Below are 17,955 nucleotides of genomic sequence, written 5' to 3'. Positions count from 1 at the left end.
CATTCAACTCTATCAAACGCCTTCGCGGCATCAATTGAAAAAAGTGCTGGCGTGTTCGGCGATGTTCTGGCCTCATGTATTAGGTGGAGGGTCTTGCGGGTGGAGTCTGCGGCTTGCCTGCCCAGGATGAAGCCTACTTGGTCATTGTGGATTATTGCAGGCATGTGCAACTCTAGGCATGCAGTGAGAACCCCTGTATAGATCTTGGCGTCGATATTCAGGAGCAATATTGGGCGTTAGGAGGCACATTGCTTGGGGTCCTTTCCTTCTTTGGGGATCACTGTTATTAGCGAAGGATTCGGGTGCCACACCGGAGTGGAGGATGTTGTTAAAGTGGTCAACCATCAACAGGAGCAGGGCATTCTGGAAAGTCTTGTAAAACCCTGCTGTGTATCCATCATTCCTCTGAGCCTTCCCCGCTGGGAGTCTTGATTGCATCCTCGATTTCTTCCCCCGTGATGGGAGCATCCATGGCTTGTGTAGTTTCCAACGGGAGGGTTGGCATGGCCACTTTGGTTAAATAGTCTGTGATCGCCTCTGAGTGCGGTGTGGCCAGCGAGGTGTATAATCTCTCGTAGAAATTGGCGAAAGTTTCGGGAATATTGGGGGGGGGACGATGGTCGTGGGGTGCGTCTGTATCGTGCATCGTAGGCACCCATCGCTCGCGGCGTTGGCCGCAGAGTCTTGCAGCAAGTAAGGCACCAGCTTTGTTCCCATGCTCATAGTGCTTTTGCTTCAGACATTGGAGTTTGTGCACAATGCTACTTGTTTCTAGTTGCCGTAGTTCTTCCCTCTTGGCGTTGGCCTGTTTGATCTTGTGTGGTCTGTCAGAGTCCGCCGATTGGGCCATGAGATCAAGTTGGGTAATTTCATTTCGAAGTCTATTTTCTATGAGTAGGCGTTCTCTTTTCTTCGCTGCTCACTCCCTGATGAGAATTCCCCTCCATGTTGCTTTGCCCGCTTCCCAGACTATGTTAATGGGGGTTTCACTATATTGTTTTGCTCGAAGTATTGGGTGATGTCCTGTTCAAGCTGCTCCCGAAAAATTGGGTCCTTGAAGAGCGTCTCATTGCATCGCCATTTGGAGCTCCTCCGAGGGAGAGCCATCCGATCGAGGGTGACCGTTACCATGTCATGGTCCGACCACGTAACCGGTGATATGCTTGCTTTGGTCGTTGCTGCGGCGAGTGCCGAGGTTACGTATACATAATCAATTCTGGAGTACGTGGCATGTGGTGTAGATTAGAAGGTGAAGCCTGTCCGGTTCGGATTCATGTGGCTCCATGCATCCGTGAGATTGTAGGCGTCCATCATATCTGTAACCCGTGAGCGTCCAGCGCCTGGTGAAGAGGTTGTGGACGGGTTGCCTGCTTGTCTGTCCATATCCGGGTCCATCCACATGTTGAGATCACCTCCTAGTATCACTTCCCCCTCTGCCTCGTTCATGACCTTGGGGATTGTTTGTTGATGGAACCGGGACTGTCCAGTGTTGGGTGCATATACGGATGCGAGTGTGATGATGGTGTCCTGTATCCTGCCAACCAACACAAGTGCTCTACCACTCACGTCTGACCAGGACCTCAAATCGGATTGTTTTGTTGACTACCAACTCCAGCTTTCTTCAGAGGGCCAGAGCCCCAGTATTCTGTGCCTAGTTTGGCGTAGAGTACCTTCCTTTCTTCTCCTTTGCTGTATCGGGTTTCTTGTAAGAAAAGTATGTCTAGATTCGCTCTCTTGAATTCTCGGGAAACTAGCAACCTTTTGGTGGGGGAATTAAGCCCCTTGACGTTGAGCGTGCCAATTTTAAGAGTGCCATGCCTGTCACCTGATTCGTCATGACTGTCGATCAGTGGTAAGTCCTGTGGATTCGCTAATCCTGTCACATCGGCCTTCGCCGAGAGTCGCCACCGTGGAAGTATTCTGATAGCTGTCCCGAGCCGAATGGGACTTCGAAGTTTTGTGTATCCCACCCCCTCCCACCCTTTCATGGCATTGTACATAATACCCGTTGTCCTCGGTTCTAGCTTTTCGCACATCATTTTCCTTGCGAGGATCTGAGTCCCAGTTTGATGGTGTCCGAGTTGAACCAGGTGCATGCAGCCGGTCTACTGTCGGACCGCCCGTGAGGGTTGTAACCATGCGACCCCATCACAAGTATTAATATGTTAACATTTTGAGCCCCCTCCCCCCACATCTTTGAAAAATGAACTTGAATTACAACTTAACAAGCAACAACTGTTATTGTGAAATAGCAAATGTAATGATACATGCGGTTTCCAGATTCATTGGCCGCCAGCCGGTCATCTGTTATAGCTCTGATAGAACGTTCGTTGTGGGCCGGACCTGGTGGCTGTAGTGTGCGGGTCTCCAGTGTGTTAGAGACGCCGAACCATGATTCCTGAGTAGACTTAGCCAGGTCGAGAAATTTTTGTGTACCGCATCATTTGGCACTCTACGGCGTATCATTAGGTCATCTGTATTTTCTGGTTCGCCTGACGTTCTTCCTTTTCGGGCCTTGAGGTCCCCATCGTGCTCTATCCTATGCTGGTTCATCTTGTGATCCTTCTTTGGGGTCAGTGCCAAGGAGATCCACGATACAGTCTCGAATTTCCTCCTCGGAGTGGAGTGTTATCTTCCTGCTTCCATGTTAAAACGTGAGGGAGAAGGGGTATCCCCACCTATATATTGTGCCTTGAGCCATTTAGTTAGAGGGCTGCAGAGGCGTCACAGGGCCAGGACCGACCTCGGGGCCCCCTGAAGGGCCACCAGCTCTATGTATTCTTTCTATTGCGGGTTCGTCAATATTCTCATCTGCGGTTAGGATTCTGATGATGTCATGTATGGTATGCTTGAGGTCCTCTTCTGTTTCTCCTTCCCGTTCCGGAATTCTGAAGAATCGCAGGTTGTTTCGCCTTTCCCTATTTTCTAAATCGTCTATCTTAAGACGGATGTCTTCCTCTCTTTTCTCTAAATTGCGCATTCGGAGGTCCAGTTGGGCTTCTAGTGTGTTGATCGAGGCTTGGTTGTTCTCAACGCCCTCTAGTCTCTCCTCGATGTTATCCATCCTCTGGGTCATCTTGTCAATTTTGCCACCCAGATTGGCTCCCATATTTCTGATTTCGCTCAGGGAGGGCGGCTATGTCTCCCTTGGTGGCTGTCGCTCCCGTCTCAGAGGGTTCCGCCGACATTGTGCAGTTAATTTCTGGGTCAGGATGTGGCGGAGTATAGGCGTATCTGGCTAGCTTACTTTTGGTGCTCATACAATGGTATGGGTGCGAGGAGGCACACGCACCTAAAGCGGGGGCACTACCCTCAGCACTTGATGCAGTAGACCGGTCCTGGGGTGTGTTGTGGAGCAGTGTCCGGTGTGTCCTGGCGAGCAAGGGTGTTCTGGTGGGAGGAGGCACACGCCCTGGGACCAGGGGCCCTACCCTCCAACTGTGTCACCCTCTGTTCACGTTGGCTCCAGTACTCGGCTCTGATGCGGTGTCCGAGCTGTTCAAGCGGTATTGGGGGTCGGCTTGTAGGCCCTGTTAAGATTGCGTAGAAGGGGGCTCTGGGGCGGGAAGCCTAGGTCCTAGCAGAGGCTCAGGAAGAGCGTACAGAGGAGGGCACACGCCCCATGAGTGGGGGCCCAACCCTCTGTGTTGGCTTCGGTGTGGGGGCGAGTTCAGGTCCGCCCTCGCGGATGGAGCAGCGCCGGTCGCGTGTGGAGTCGGGGCCAGGCGCCCCACCAGGGGAGAGGTCACAATGTTCGCAGGACGGGCCCGTGCGTCGCCGGGTGGCAGGTGGGCACTCACCCGTATGATCGTCGGACCTCGGTCTGTATAACGTCTGGGGCTGTCACCGCGTAGGCCACAGTGCGGAGAGGTCCGGCCCCTCCTCACACACACAGGGTCCCCCCACTCTGTGGGGGCCCGAGGACAGAGTGGAGGGGCAGCAGCCGTCGAGGGGAACCGCAGCGCGGCTCAATGGCTCCACAACAGGTCGGTGGGCAGAGCTGATAATCCTGGGCCTCTGCAGGTCGCAGGGCTCGATGAGGGTGTTGTGCAGAAGGCCTGGAGGGGGAGGCACGGTCCGGGAGACTTTTCTCGAGGCAGACCGCTCCAATTTCTTCCGGATTTTCGTCCGGTGTGTGGGGGTCCAGTTCCTACAGCCTGGACAGCCGTTGTTGTGTGGGCAGGGGGGGGGGTCAAACGTGGGGGCTCAAGCCACTTTTGAGGCCTGTGGGTCGGAGCTTGCACGGAGGAGATCCACATCTGTGCGCCCCCTGGCGGCCAGTACTATGATTTTTTTAATGCTGCATTATCACCATCAATTGCTAGGTCAATGCCTGAGACTCTTGCACATTTGGTATTTTTAGATTTCCCCCATTTTCAAGCAATCTGCTGTGGTAGCGTTCCTCACCTCTTTTACTAGAGCATCTAAAAGAGGGTGAGCCAGATTGTTAGTTCTATTGGTTAATTTTCCCTCATTGTATATGAGTAGCGATTGCTGCTTATATATTTTGTGTATGACCTGTGAAGCAGTTATGGCACTTTTCTTTGGTATAGTGAGTGCTTTAAAGAACTGCTTCGACTTGGATCCTACTAAACTTTTACCTGTTTTCTGATTTTTGGTTAGTTTACCGGAGGGAATATTTTTAAGATCTCTCACACCGCCTGAATTGAACATGGTGTACGCTTTTTTAGCAGCAATAGCATTGGACAGCCGTGATGTATTTTTCATGGCTATGATCTCGCTGGAGGAACCCTCTGTTAGTTTCCCCATGTCATAAATTACATTTTTAATACATGGGATTACCCGGATTGGTTGTTATGGTCTTGTCAGGGGTTGAGTCTCACTCAGTCACTGTTTGAGAGGCCACCGTTACTAATAACACTTTTGGTTTTACCAGTGGACTCGAGCAGTCATATTTCTAAATTCTGGTGAGAATTGTAAATTAGCTGTTTCCGCCACTCTGGGATCCATGTCAACCTGAATCGCTGATGATATGAACTGATGACCTCGAGGTAATACTTGCATTCCATTCCCAAAATTTGTACTCATTTTTGGGCGGTGCAGATTCCTTGTTTCTTTCATGGTCATTGCACTCCCATCCCTTGACAACAAAGGATCATTAATGGCATTTATGTTACACGCGTCCTTATAGGACGCTCGGATATCTTTATATTTACCAACATTAGAGGCACTAAGCAGAGCCCTACGAGAGCCCTTCCTCAGTGGAGTAGAACATGGGATACTGGAGACCCGTTGGCGACCAGCAGGAGCCACCAAGGACTTTTCACGTAAGATCACCGCCTTGCCAATATTCACAGGCATGTCAATTTTCAAAGTACAAGGGTACATGATTTTCACTGCACCCCCGCTTAAGTACCGTGAGGCCAAGAGGTACCTCGCAGGTACTTCTATTTGGTGCATACTATCAGTTATAATTGTATAATGAAACAATAATAGCTCGGCCCCCCAGCACTAAACAGCCACGTAAACAGCCCTTACACAAACAGGGCTTCCGCAAAGAGCGCGCATGCGCTGCTGTTAAATAGTGATTGTGGGTAAAGGGGGATGGCTCTGAGGACTTGGGGTGGGGGGCGTGGGTGTGGGTGGGGGGGGCAGAGCAGGAGGGGTATACTTGAAGAGTCCAGCAACAAAGCAGCGCACTGCTGAAGAAGGCTTATTGAACTGACTGTTAAATAAATTAATAATTGTTTAATCAAGAAACCTTGAGTGTAAGATTTTGTTTGAATACTTGTCACTGTGAATCTTTGTGTAAAAACCCTACTGCTCATATTGACTCCTCTTCAGATAAGCCTGGCTGCTCAGCCACACTACCAACCTGTGTAGTACAGACTTATACCAAAGGTTGGGTTCCTATTTCCAGGAGGTCACGGTTGCTGTAGTCTCCCAAAGGGTACTGCACACAATCTTGCCTAACATACTGTCATTTGTACATTTCAGCATGAAAGTATTGTCTTAATGTGGTCTTGTTTTCTTTGCAGTGTCGTTACACTCTACAGTACACATATCCATATGCTTACTACATGGAATCTGGTCCCAGGAAGAAGCTGGTAAGGAAGTCCTTATTTTGCCCTGCTAGAAACCTAGAATGTGATATCAAACATTATCTAGTGATGCAGTCTGCCTATTTCCCTCCCAATATACTCTGCAACCAAACTTTTAGTGTGTCAGTACTATTGATGAGAAAACCAAGGTCTGCCTGGACTACGATAAAATAAACCAATAGTAAAATGCGCAGACTTTCCTGCATGATTAGTTTCAATTTTATCGTCTATTAAATGGTATTTCCGACCCAGTTGGGAAGTGGGAAGAGTAGGACGACGGAGTAAATGAATATTGCCTTCAAATGGATTCTTGTGCTCCCCCTTGAAGCATATGCTTTTCTACAAAACTTGCACAATGTAAAAACCTATTGGGCACTAGCATGTGACCATTTGTGATCTGCTGGTGACTGTTTGATCTCTGTGCGCAAGGGTGTAGGCGTAGGCCCCTAAACAGCTTAACCCAAATCAGACGCACCACCTAAGAAACAAGTGCATGTTTCGTACGTGAAGCAAGTTTATTGTACAAACTGCTTGATGACCCTATGGATTCAAACTAACCCAAGTCTCTCTGAGCCACACAAGTTGACACATTACATTTTTGCAACAGTTAAAACACTCGCATATATTTTATTACAAACCACCCCGACACGTGATTGATTAAAACCTTTACAAAGAAATCCCATCTTTCTCCAATTCTTACATTCTCATTGATATTTTAACCACCATCTTCAACTCATGTGTAGAACACACCCCTTTTTAGGATTCGTCTGTGGTAGGTCTTGACATAATCGCAGTTAAACATTTGTATACATACATAATTCATTACCAGACCCAGCTGGTCTGAAAACTCTTAATGATGTAATTTGCACATGGTTTGCATGGATACTTCCAACGGCATGAGGGAGAGCAGAATAAAAAAAGGTTCCCTTTGAACAGCCGATAGCCATCTGATCCACCCCTGCATGCTGGCGTCATTGGAAAATTCTAATCTAACTACCAATTCAACCTGCATGGCACATCCTGAAAACAATCAAAACACAGAGTATCATTGTTAGGCAGAGTTTGCATGCAGTACCCTTTGGGACCACTACACACAACTTTGACTACAGGTGTAAGCAAAACCGACCTTTGGTATAAGTCTGTACCACACATTTTTTGGTAGCGAGCTGAGCTGCCAGGCTTATCTCAAGAGGGAATGTGAGCTTGTAAAGAGGTTACACAGAGGTCTACAGTTACACGTATTCAAATAGACACTTACACTCAAGGTTTCTTGGTAAAACACGTATTAATTTATTACAGTCAGTTAGAAAACATTGCCTAAAAGGAGGCAATCCATATCACACAAACATATACCACAGTATTTCACACTATCAGGTTCTGAGGCATTTAAACTACTTTGAAGGAGGTGCAAAATGGCATTCAGAGCATTTGAAGTAGGAGCAAAAAGACATAAATTAATAAAACGAATAGTAGAGTTACTCTTAAACAGTGCAAATATTTTGAGTTCACCAGAGGAGTTGTTCCCATGCAATTGGTAGGCCAAGGTCAATGGGCTAGAGTCTTGTATAAGTAAAAACGGTTCTGGCATTTAAACTGAAAGGTCTTTGCCACGGTTCTCAGAAGTAGTTAATAGAATAAAGATTCATATGTCGGGTCACAAGCTGACTCGGCCTGCAAGTTGCCAAAGTTTCACTTACTTTAGCAGTAAGTTCTCTTGGTTGCGTTTTCACAATACCTTACAATGAAGAGAAAGATACAGCTGAAGACGTCTGTTCCTGGCAGTTCCTGCAGATCTCGCTGTTCCTGAGCCTCAGTCGTGGGGACAAGAGGGAGGACGTCTGGGACTCCTGCACTGCACGGGGACTGGTCACAAAGCTGGCAAACTGGCAATTCTTCGATTCTGGTAGCTGTCTTGAAGCACACATACTGTTGTCCTTCTCCCTGGCTATTCGGTTTCCTGCAGCACTCTGAGGATAATACAACCAGCTTCGAGAATGGTGTCCAGGTGGCTTACGAGTTGATTGGTCCTACCAACTCAAAGGGAGAAGTCGTCCTTGAAGGGTTTCTCTGTCGAGATGAACATGGCGATTCGGACCTGCAGCAGGATTGCACCGGGCAAGCCACCGGTCCAGGAGTTGCAGCAGCTGTCCTCTTCCAGCTCATCTTCGGTTCTTTTGTTCCAGTGGTCGACTCTGCCTTCCAAGCCAAGAGACTTGCCTTTTAAACAGTTTTCCCCCATTCATTCGGGCCTAGCTGCCTCTCACTCAGCAGGGTGGCTGTCCTTGCCGGACAGTTGGCCAGCCAATCACGCAAGAGTGCATTTGGGTCTCCTAGGAGACTAAGCACAGGGAGTTTTGGGCACCTCACGCACTTCCTGCCCACCCCAGACACTCCGAGGCGGTCTTCAGTCCTGGATACGTCGAGGAAGCAGCAGAAGCCAACAGGCCCGTCGCAAGGTTCGACAGTGCCTACCGATCCTCATGATTGCCCGCCCTCCCTGCAGCCACCATCGCGGCATGCGTCCTTGAGTTCAAGCCATAAGGGCGCCTCTTCAAAAAAACACTAGGGCGCCGTATAAGAGCAAGTCAGCCCCAAAGGTCTCAGCTTAGCCGAAAACGACGTCTGTAGGCGCCTCGATCTCCCTCTCACCCACCGGAGCTGCGCAAGAGTCTCCCAAATATTGTTTCTGCGGTAAATGGGCCCAGAAGCACATCCTCTCATCGAGAGGAGTATTCGGAAGTGTCCCAGACCCTCTAAGAATCTGTCTGACGAATCCCTTCCTTCTAAGGACCCCTGTCCTCCAGGAGAGCCTCTTCTCCTCCCTTCCCACCCCACGCCCGACTCCTCTGATTCACCTTTGTAGACCAGAGTGAGGTTTGAGAGTTAAATGGACAAACTATCTGAGTTTGTAGACTTTTCTGAGAGGTTTATCACCCATAGGAGACCTAAGGAGGAGGATTCCTGCCGTAGTTTTCCAAAGGTACAGAAGCTTTCAAGTCAAAATCCCCAGGAAGAAGTTTTTAGTTCCCGGAACCTGAAGAGGTCTATGAGGATCCCTATGGTCAGGAAGACATCCCATTTCACCAGGACACACCAGACCAGTGCCCAGATTGGGGTCAAGATCAGCATGTAGAGGGGAGCACCTTGGCTTTCCCCCACTCTAGAACCTGACCCAGATGCTATTTGTCTGGATCCTCCCTCCTCGCCCCCACAGAGGCAAGCTCCAACTATTGATGATCAGCTGGCCTTTAATCCAATCCTGAAAAGAGCTGCGGACCATTTCCAGATTGCCACACAGGAAGCTGTACAAGACACTAACTTTTTAGAGGACATATTAAAGGGGAAAAAAACACAAGTCGGGCAATCCCACTGCTAAACTCCATAAAGAAGCGCATCGCACCTTCGTTGCTGTCCCCTTCGCTTAAAAGGGCTGTCGGCTCCTCTGGTTGAAAAGCTGTTTCGCACCTCTCCCTCTGACACGCTGTACATCGGGGGGCATTCCACTCCAGACTCCCTGGTAGTCACTACTACCAGGAAGAGGGTCGGTGTATGGTTGTATACTGCAGAAGCACTACCCGACAAAGTATTCAAAAAGTGGTACACCCTCGGCAAACGCATCACCACTTCAGCAACATATTCGACAAGAAAAGCAAATACAACCCTTCTTGCGAGTTAGTGATGTGCAATGGAACCTACTTCCGGAGCGTCTCCAAGAAGTCCCGGAACCGGTACAATCACGCCTACTGGCGATTGTCTCGGAAGGGAAACGGGTAACCCACAACATCCTAAAAAACAAGTTGGATGCAGCACAGGCGGTGGGGCGGAGCCTGGCTCAGGGCACTCTTCTCAAAAGGCTCTCCTGGCTCAAGAACTCAGGGTTGAAGCCAGAAACCAGAATCATAGTGACTGGAATGTGGGTCTGCCAACCCTCGTTCTCTCACCTGATGGCAAAGACAGTCGCAGCTGCGAGGAAGCTGCTATGCCCATACAACATGCTGCACAAGACAGGGGGGAAACACTTCATCCATGCCTGCAAACTCTCAACTTAGCAGCCTTGTACCTGAGGTCATAGAGTTCGGACACCTGCAACTTCCGTAAAGATGCATGGGCATACTTGGAGAAGCGCGAAAACCTAACACCAGACATTAATATTCCAATAAATGGAAACGCTTCAACATTTGGTGCAATTCCAAGAGCATCAATCATATTGACTGCTCAACAACACATATTGTCCTATACCTGACTCACCTACTAGACTTAGGCCTGGTTTTTAATTCCTTAAAAGTCGACTTAGCTGCACATTCAGCCTACACCACGTCCCAGAAGAAGGTTTTGTGGTGGAAGATTCCAGTGATCATGGCTTTTATGGAAGGGGTTAAGACTTCATCCCCCATCTCCAACCCAGCTCCCGAATGGGACCAGAATGTTGTACTGACTAGACTAATGGGACCTCCCTTTTGAAGCTATGCATAAGTCTAGCCTTAAAGCACTTACTTACAAGACTGCCTTCCTGGTGGCAGTTACATCAATAAGGAAAGTTGGTGAACTGCAGGCCCTTTCAGTTCTAAGACCCATTTGTCACGATCCACAAGGATAAGGTGGTCCTGCGTACTCACCCACGGTTGGCGCCTACACTTATTTCAAAGTTCCATGTGAATCAATCAATAGAACTACCCACCTTTTTCCAGAACGCCACTAACGTGGCAGAAAGAAGCCTGCACACACTTGATGTGAGGAGAGCGGTGATGTATTATCTGGAGAAAACAAAACCACTGAGAAAAACAAACCAGTTTTTCGTTTCAGTGACCGCTGTTAGACAAGGGGACTCTGTCTCTAAATCAGCCATTTCAAAGTGGATCGTAAACTGCATCACACTGTGCTATTTACAAGTGAGTTCTGCCCTTCAAGCCTAGAGCGCACATTACTCGGGGCACTGGGAATTCCATATTATTTATTGCAAATGTTCCTCTCGAGTCCATTTGTAATGCAGCAACCTGGAGTTCTGTACACACCTTTATACAACACTACTGCCTAAATGCGCACTCTAGGTCTGACTCTTAGGTGGGCCAAGCAGTGCTGAGACATCTCTTTGCTACATTTCCTTCACACATCCCACCACCATCTCTGGGTACTGCTTGCTAGTTTATGCACAGCATGTGATTCTAATCAGATTAACGAGCATCAGAAGACATGCATTACTTAATTTATTAGCATTTCTTATGATTGTATCTGCTTTGATTTACATGTGCCCGCCCTTCCTCCCCTCTTGGAGCAGAAGGAACATGGACATCTTACATCTCTTTCTCTCTGGACTAACGGTAGTCATAGGGTTCCCTCATGGCAGAAAAAACAAAATCAGAGGGTGTTAGGCAAGACTGTATGCAGTACCCTTTGGGTGCACGACAATAACCTATACCTCCTGGCAATAGGGACCCAAACTTTGGTATAAGTCTGAACTACACAGATTAGTAGTGTGGTCGAGCAGCCAGGCTTATCTCAAGAGGGGTCAATGTGTGCAGTAATGTTTTGACAGTTTCACAGTTGCAGTTATTCAAATAAACACTTACACTCAAGGTTTCTTGATAAAACAATTATTCATTTATTTCACAGCAGTTATATACGCCTTCGTCAGAAAGGGAGCAAAACATGTAACACTTAAATATACTTCCAAACACACACTCTTAGTTTCTCTAAATCAGATGATACCGATTGGGGATGGCACACAGACACTTCCTACACCCTCAGGTGACTTAAATAGCTAGGACGCTGTGGACATTGATTTATCACTGGTACATTTAGTGCAATACTGAGTTTGGTGGAAAAGAGAATAGAGGAATAAAACAAAGGTTAACAAATAGTTCATAAACAGGTTAGTACTTTTTGACACCTTCCAATGCAGAGTTAATTAACCTTTTCCTGGGGGAAAGGCCCAAAGCACAGAGTCAGAGTTAAAGAAGAGTATCTCAGGAAGACAGGACAGCCAATGTTAATTGCACAATATCAAGGGGAGCTGAAGATCTTTGCAGGTAGGTAAAATGTCTTGCACAATGTTTTTAGAAATGTTTGTAGAAAAATAGAACACTTGAAGGGCCACAAGCTGGGAGGCTTGTGAGGGACAAAGCTTTAGCAACTCTGCAAGGTAACCAAGACAGGTCTCAACTGAGAGCAAGTAAGGCTACACAACAAGAGGTAAGATCTCTTAGACTTTACAGTACCTCTGGTTAGAAGAAATGGTTCCTGCTGGCTTCTGTTCCTGTACAGCTCTGCAGATCCTGTGGTTCCTGAGACAGTCGTGGGGACAAGAGGGAGGACGTCTGGGGACTCCTGCTTTACAATGGGAAAATAAGCGGCAGCAATGGTCAAACTTCAATTCAGCGGTTCTTCAGTGTTTCAGCTCCTCGCGTCTGACAGCAAATAGCAACACTGCGGTTCTCGGATACCACTACAGACTTTCCTTGCTTCTGAGGTCCAGCACTCTGTTGAGGTGGCTCAGTCTTGGTCAGTCCTGCATCAGGGAAGTCCGTAGGATCTTCCTATCGCTCAGGTCCGGCTTAAAAGCAACGCATGCAATCTGGTGTTCCTCAGCTCAACTCAAAGGGAGAAGTCGTCCTTGCAGGGCTTATCTAATTGAGGCAAATTCAGAGCTTCAGCACAGCAGCAGGGCTTCACAGGGCAAATCATCGGTCCATGAGTTGCAGCAGGTCTCTCTTCCAAGTTCTTCTTTGAAATCCTTTGTCCAGTGGTCGACTCTGCCTTACAAGCCAAAAAGCCTCGCCTTTTATGCAGGTTTCTCCCATTCAGTCCAGCCCGGCTGCCAATCACACAGCAGGGTGGCTGTCCTTGCCGGACTGCCAGCCGGCCAATCACCTTTGGGTGCATTCCTGTAACCAAGGGGAATTAAGCATAGGGAATTTCGGGCACTTCCCTCACTTCCTGACCCTGCTAGACATGCTGGAGCCAGTGGCGGTCTTCACTCGTGAATCCCGCAAAAGACAAAACGAACAGAGGGACTAAACCTGTTTTGGTGCGCAGAGTAAATCTCAAGAAGGACCTTCCCGACAAGAAATGGCAAAAAAGGACGACCAGGGCCATTTTGACGAAATGGGCACCAATGGGTACCTTACCATGGCTGCGAACGCAGCCCGGAGTAAAAAAACACAATGGTAGTACGAAGTAAACCACTGCCACCAGCCATTAATTGTAGGGAGGGTAACAAAAAATGTTTTACCTGAGAAACTAGACAAAGGGGATACTAAGTAACCCCTCCACCACCCTATGGTAAGATAGTGTGTGCTGGGTCTAGAAAGTTACAAAATGTAAGTCAATTTTTTTTTTTTTTTTTTTTTTATTAAACGATCGTTTGTAAATAAACCTTTCATTTCTGTACATCCTCCAAATCAATTTTGTTAAGACCAATAATATGTCACGTAACATCATTAATAAGGAGCAAACAAAGAAAAGGAAGAAAAAAGAGAAAAAAGGGAGAAAAAAGGAGAAAAAAAAAGAAAGACAGGATCCACATTGTCATTCTGGGTCTCCCAGTGATCATAGTCAGTTAACTTCATTAGACTGTTTCATGTCCAAGTCTAATATGTTAGCAATGAATTGCGTGAGCGTAAAAATAATTTTTTTTGTCTTGCCAACTCAGCAATTGGTCCCATCTTGAGGCAGGCTCTAGTTGATATGTTGCAATTCCAAAAAACTTACCGAATAGGGCTCTTATGAGCCAGCGCCGTACAAACCATAATTAAATGATACAATGTTTCAGGTACATCTAGCACCATACAAAAACAGCAGTGGCTTTCTGAGAATGGTAATTGCCTAATTTCGGTTAGACTTTCACGGGTCGGAAGTAGATTCAGTAGGATTTTTAAAAATAAATCTCGAACTTTTGGATCTGGAAATAAACAAATATAGAGGTGGCCCGTTGATGGCTCTTAAATCAGCATCGCAATGGATGTTCATAGCGTACTTTGATTGGTCATTACAAGTCTTCAGCCAATCATTCCTTTGTAGCTTTACTTTGGCATGTTATGGGCGATATGTTAACATTTCCAAGGAAATGTCTTCTTTTAACAATTTCTCCTTCAGTTGTTTAACCCACAATTTCAGTTTGGTATTGTTCAATACATCATTCGTACTCCGTAGTATTTGAATGGGTGGGGTTTCTTCATCGGTAAGCACTTTTCACAAAAGATCGAATTGTCCAAGAATTGTGTTGCGATTTCGTGCCTTATGCGCAGAATCAGAAAATTCTTTGGTAACTGAAGGATTGTCCTCCAGAATATGGCTTCCAGTTTTTGCCAATTAATGTTGGCTGCACCCAACGTTGCTTCACTCCCATAGGTAATAAAGGGGATCACCTTTTGACGACAAAAGGTGATTAATGGTTTCATGGAAAATTTTAAAAATTTTCACTGAAGCAGACATCCTTGTCTTAACAGATACTGCGTTTTCCCTTCTATGTCAGATGCCCATTCATTCTCGTTCTTCGACTGATTAATTAGAACTCCTAAATATTTAAAGGTGGAAACTTCCTCCACTATTTTGCCATCGATTAGAAATTCACATTGCTTTTTTTTCTTTGGATGCTGCTTTGTCAAGGTCATGTATTTCGTTTTTTTAGGATTTACTTTTAGGCCGTTAAAGGCCATATAATCTTCCATTTTCCGAAGACTCACTTTGAGACCCGAATTTGTTTTATCCATCAATATATCATCTGCGTAGATTAGGACCAGTATTGGAACAGAGTACATTTTTGGAGGATTTAGAAAGGAATCGTTGATATCTTCATAGTCTGCTGTGAATAAACTGTACAGAGTGGCTGCCAACGGACAACCCTGTTTCAGGCCATTCCATGTTTTGATTGCTGAGGTTGTTACACCATCTTTTGAAAGTCTAACTGTGATTGATGTATTGATAGTTTAATTGGCTCAATTATCTCCGCCGGGCACTTCCACGCTGACAGTTTAGCCCATAATTTCTGCCTGTTTATGGAATCAAATGCCATGGTGAGATTGATGAAAATTGCATAAACAGTAGTCTTAGTTGACAGAGCTTCATGTTTAATCAGGTATAATGCCAAGAGATTGATATTAGTGCCCACATTAGCAGTAAAGCCTGTCTGTCTTGTTGCCAGCCGGTTGGTTTGTCTAGCCCAATACTTTAATTTCTTCAAGAGAAATGATGCAAATAGTTTGCCCAAAGGGTCAAGTAGAGCTATGGGCCGATAGTTGGCAGGCTCACCGCGAGCCCCCTGTTTGAAGATTGGGATGAGAGTTACTTTTTTCCATGATAACGTAATCTGGTTTAATCAACCTCAACAGCTGCTCCATCATATTTGCCCAAACCTCAGGGTCTTGTTTTAGGGCCGCATTAGACAGGCCATCGGGTCTTGGAGCCTGTGATCCTTTCAGATGTTGTATAATTTCAAGAATATCTTCCTTTCCCATTGCAAATTCCATTTTTGTGGGGTGAAAGCGAACCCCATTTTACAGGGGTGCCCTGTAGAGATGTATTCAGTGACATATTCAGAATGTTAGGCACGCAAACCATTCTCTTTGTATTCCTTTGGAGTTTGGTTCGCGTGACTATGAGAGAGCCGTTGGGAGCGATGTTGTGTGGATGGGCAAGCGGGCCCTGTTGTAATAAACTCAAAATACTTACTTTCCAAGTGCCTCCCGTATTCTTCACATTGGCGACGAGGATACGGGGCCCGCCACGGTACTCGCACAAGCCGCGGTTCGCGGTAAGGATTCATCCCAGGATTCATCCGACTCCCAGTGAACGGCTGCAGCCCCACCCAGCCCCTCCCTCCATAGGCCTCACCAGCGCGGAAGGCTGACGGCGGGGGCTGTGGGGAGCGGAGGCACGGTTTGAAACGCTGTGTGGGGTCGCGCAGGGCTGCAAACTTAGCCACGCCGGGCTGCAGAGTCAGCCGCGCTCCCCTGACAAGACGTGAAGAAGGCCCAAAGAGAGGTGAGGAGGCACGGGGGAGGCACGGGCGGACTCAGGGGGGCGGATCAAAACAAACTGTGAACCGCCCACAGCAAAGCAGCAAAGCAAGCCCTACCGGCCCAAAGAGATAGAAAGAATTGAACGCCGGGAAACTTTAAGCAGGCACATGAAAACAAGTTGTACATTAAAGTAAACTATGCTCTGCAGAGAGGGCACACAAGTGATTCCATAAAGGAGGCAATTAAAGGACACTGAAAAAGGGGCTATTAAAAAAATAGTCAGACACATAAGTACTGACAAGAAGGTTCTATTTATTGTGGCACAACTGTTTTCATCATGGCAGCAGCCAGCATGGCTCCACCTCGACCCCCACCCTTCCTATCCGAGCCAGGTGTGCCTCCAATAAGATGGGACAGATGGAAAAAGATTTTTGACACTTACCTGGTGGCAATAGGAGGAGATAAATTTGCAGCGGGAAAGAAAGAAGCAATTCTATTACATAATCTAGGCACTGAGGGTCGGAGTATATGATGGATTGCCCCAGCCCCCTTTGGAAGGGCAAGGAGAGATAGATGAATATAGTCTGGCTGTGAGAAAGTTGGAGATTCATTTTGAGGCAAAGAAAAACATAACTTTTGAGAGACATAAATTCTTTCAGAGAGTGCAAGACTCCCAAGAACCGGTGGAGAACTTTATAGCGGCTCTAAGATCGTTGAGTCACACATGTGAATTTGGAGTGTTGACTGATTCACTCATTCGGGATCAATTAGTACGCTGTACTAATAACACGAAGATACAAGAGATGTTGTTGACGAAGGATGTGTCCTTGGAAGTGGCGATAGAGACAGCCAGAGGTATGGAGCAAGCCCATAAATATATGTCCACCATGAAAAATGATAAACAAGAGGGGAAAGGTGGCGATTGTGAAGGGATTCAAGAAAGCGAGCTTGAGTAAGGATGTCAAGTGTTATAAATGTGGCAGCAATCGCCATATTTCTACCAGCACATTTTGCCCTGCTAGGAACGTCTTCTGCTTGAAGTGCAAGAAAAAGGGACACTTCGCCAGGGTTTGTACAGATGCAGGACAAATGCAATACATAGGGTCATCTATAAGAGTTTCGGAACAAGAGGAAGATGTGGAAACGACACAAGTAGTTCAAAATAAACATGTTTTGTAAGTCTCAGAAGGGGCACTGCCCCAACAGATGTTTTTCTTATGAATGGTAGAGTAGTGACTTTGAAAGTCGACAGTTGCTCACCATGGACTCTGGTTTCGAAGAAGACATATGAAGTTTGTCTGCAAAGGAGAGTGAGTGAGTTGAAGGAGCATACGATAGAGCCATATGCTTATGGCAATGTCAAAATCCATGTATTGGGAAAATTCCAGGCTGTTATTAAATATAAAGGTAGAAGTCGTGACTCAGAAGTATATGTGACACAAGAAGGTTCATCATTGTTAGGCTGGGAAGAACAACACAAACTGGGCATCAGAATTCAGGCAAGTGCGGAGGAGTAGGTTTCAGTCGCTGAAGTCCGGGACAAGTGGGAAGAAGAATTTCCGCTGGTTTTTCAAGGTGACTTGAGGATGTTAAAAAGCTTTGAGCACGAGATTCGCTTGAAGACGGGAGCAATCCCTAAAATACATAAAGTGAGACCAATACCACATGATTTGAGGGAGAAACTCAAAACTGAAATTGAGACGCTATTACAGAGAGGAATAATTGAAGAAAGTGTGAGTTCCGAATGGCTGTCTCCAGTGGTGGTAGCGGCAAAACCAAATGGAGATATAAGGCTCTGCGTAGATATGAGGGACATTAACAGAAACATTCTAGTGGACAGACATCCCTTGCCGATAATAAGTGACAAACTGTCAACTCTCAAGGACGCAAGAGTGTTCTCTGTGATTGATCTTTCTCAGGCTTACTATCAAATTCCG

General features: G+C 46.8%; 1 protein-coding gene across 3 annotated transcripts in view; it reads left to right on the top strand.

Annotated features, from left to right (window-relative positions):
* ARIH2 (ariadne RBR E3 ubiquitin protein ligase 2) overlaps nucleotides 1-17,955 on the top strand; it is a 676,612-nt gene that overhangs the window by 621,811 nt on the left and 36,846 nt on the right. For 2 of the 3 annotated variants that reach the window (XM_069643320.1, XM_069643318.1), the window contains one exon: nucleotides 6,000-6,068. The exons of the other annotated variant lie outside the window; for it this stretch is intronic. In XM_069643320.1, the coding sequence (XP_069499421.1) occupies nucleotides 6,000-6,068 (69 nt within the window). The remainder of the gene's footprint in view (nucleotides 1-5,999; nucleotides 6,069-17,955) is intronic. 3 annotated transcript variants of the gene reach the window in all.

This window comes from Ambystoma mexicanum, chromosome 2p (genome assembly GCF_040938575.1).
Source record: "Ambystoma mexicanum isolate Mex_15411 chromosome 2p, UKY_AmexF1_1, whole genome shotgun sequence".
NCBI classification, from domain to species: Eukaryota; Metazoa; Chordata; class Amphibia; order Caudata; family Ambystomatidae; genus Ambystoma; species Ambystoma mexicanum.
The sequence above is the reverse complement of the archived record's forward strand: the minus strand, read 5'-3'. Positions and strand labels throughout refer to the sequence as shown.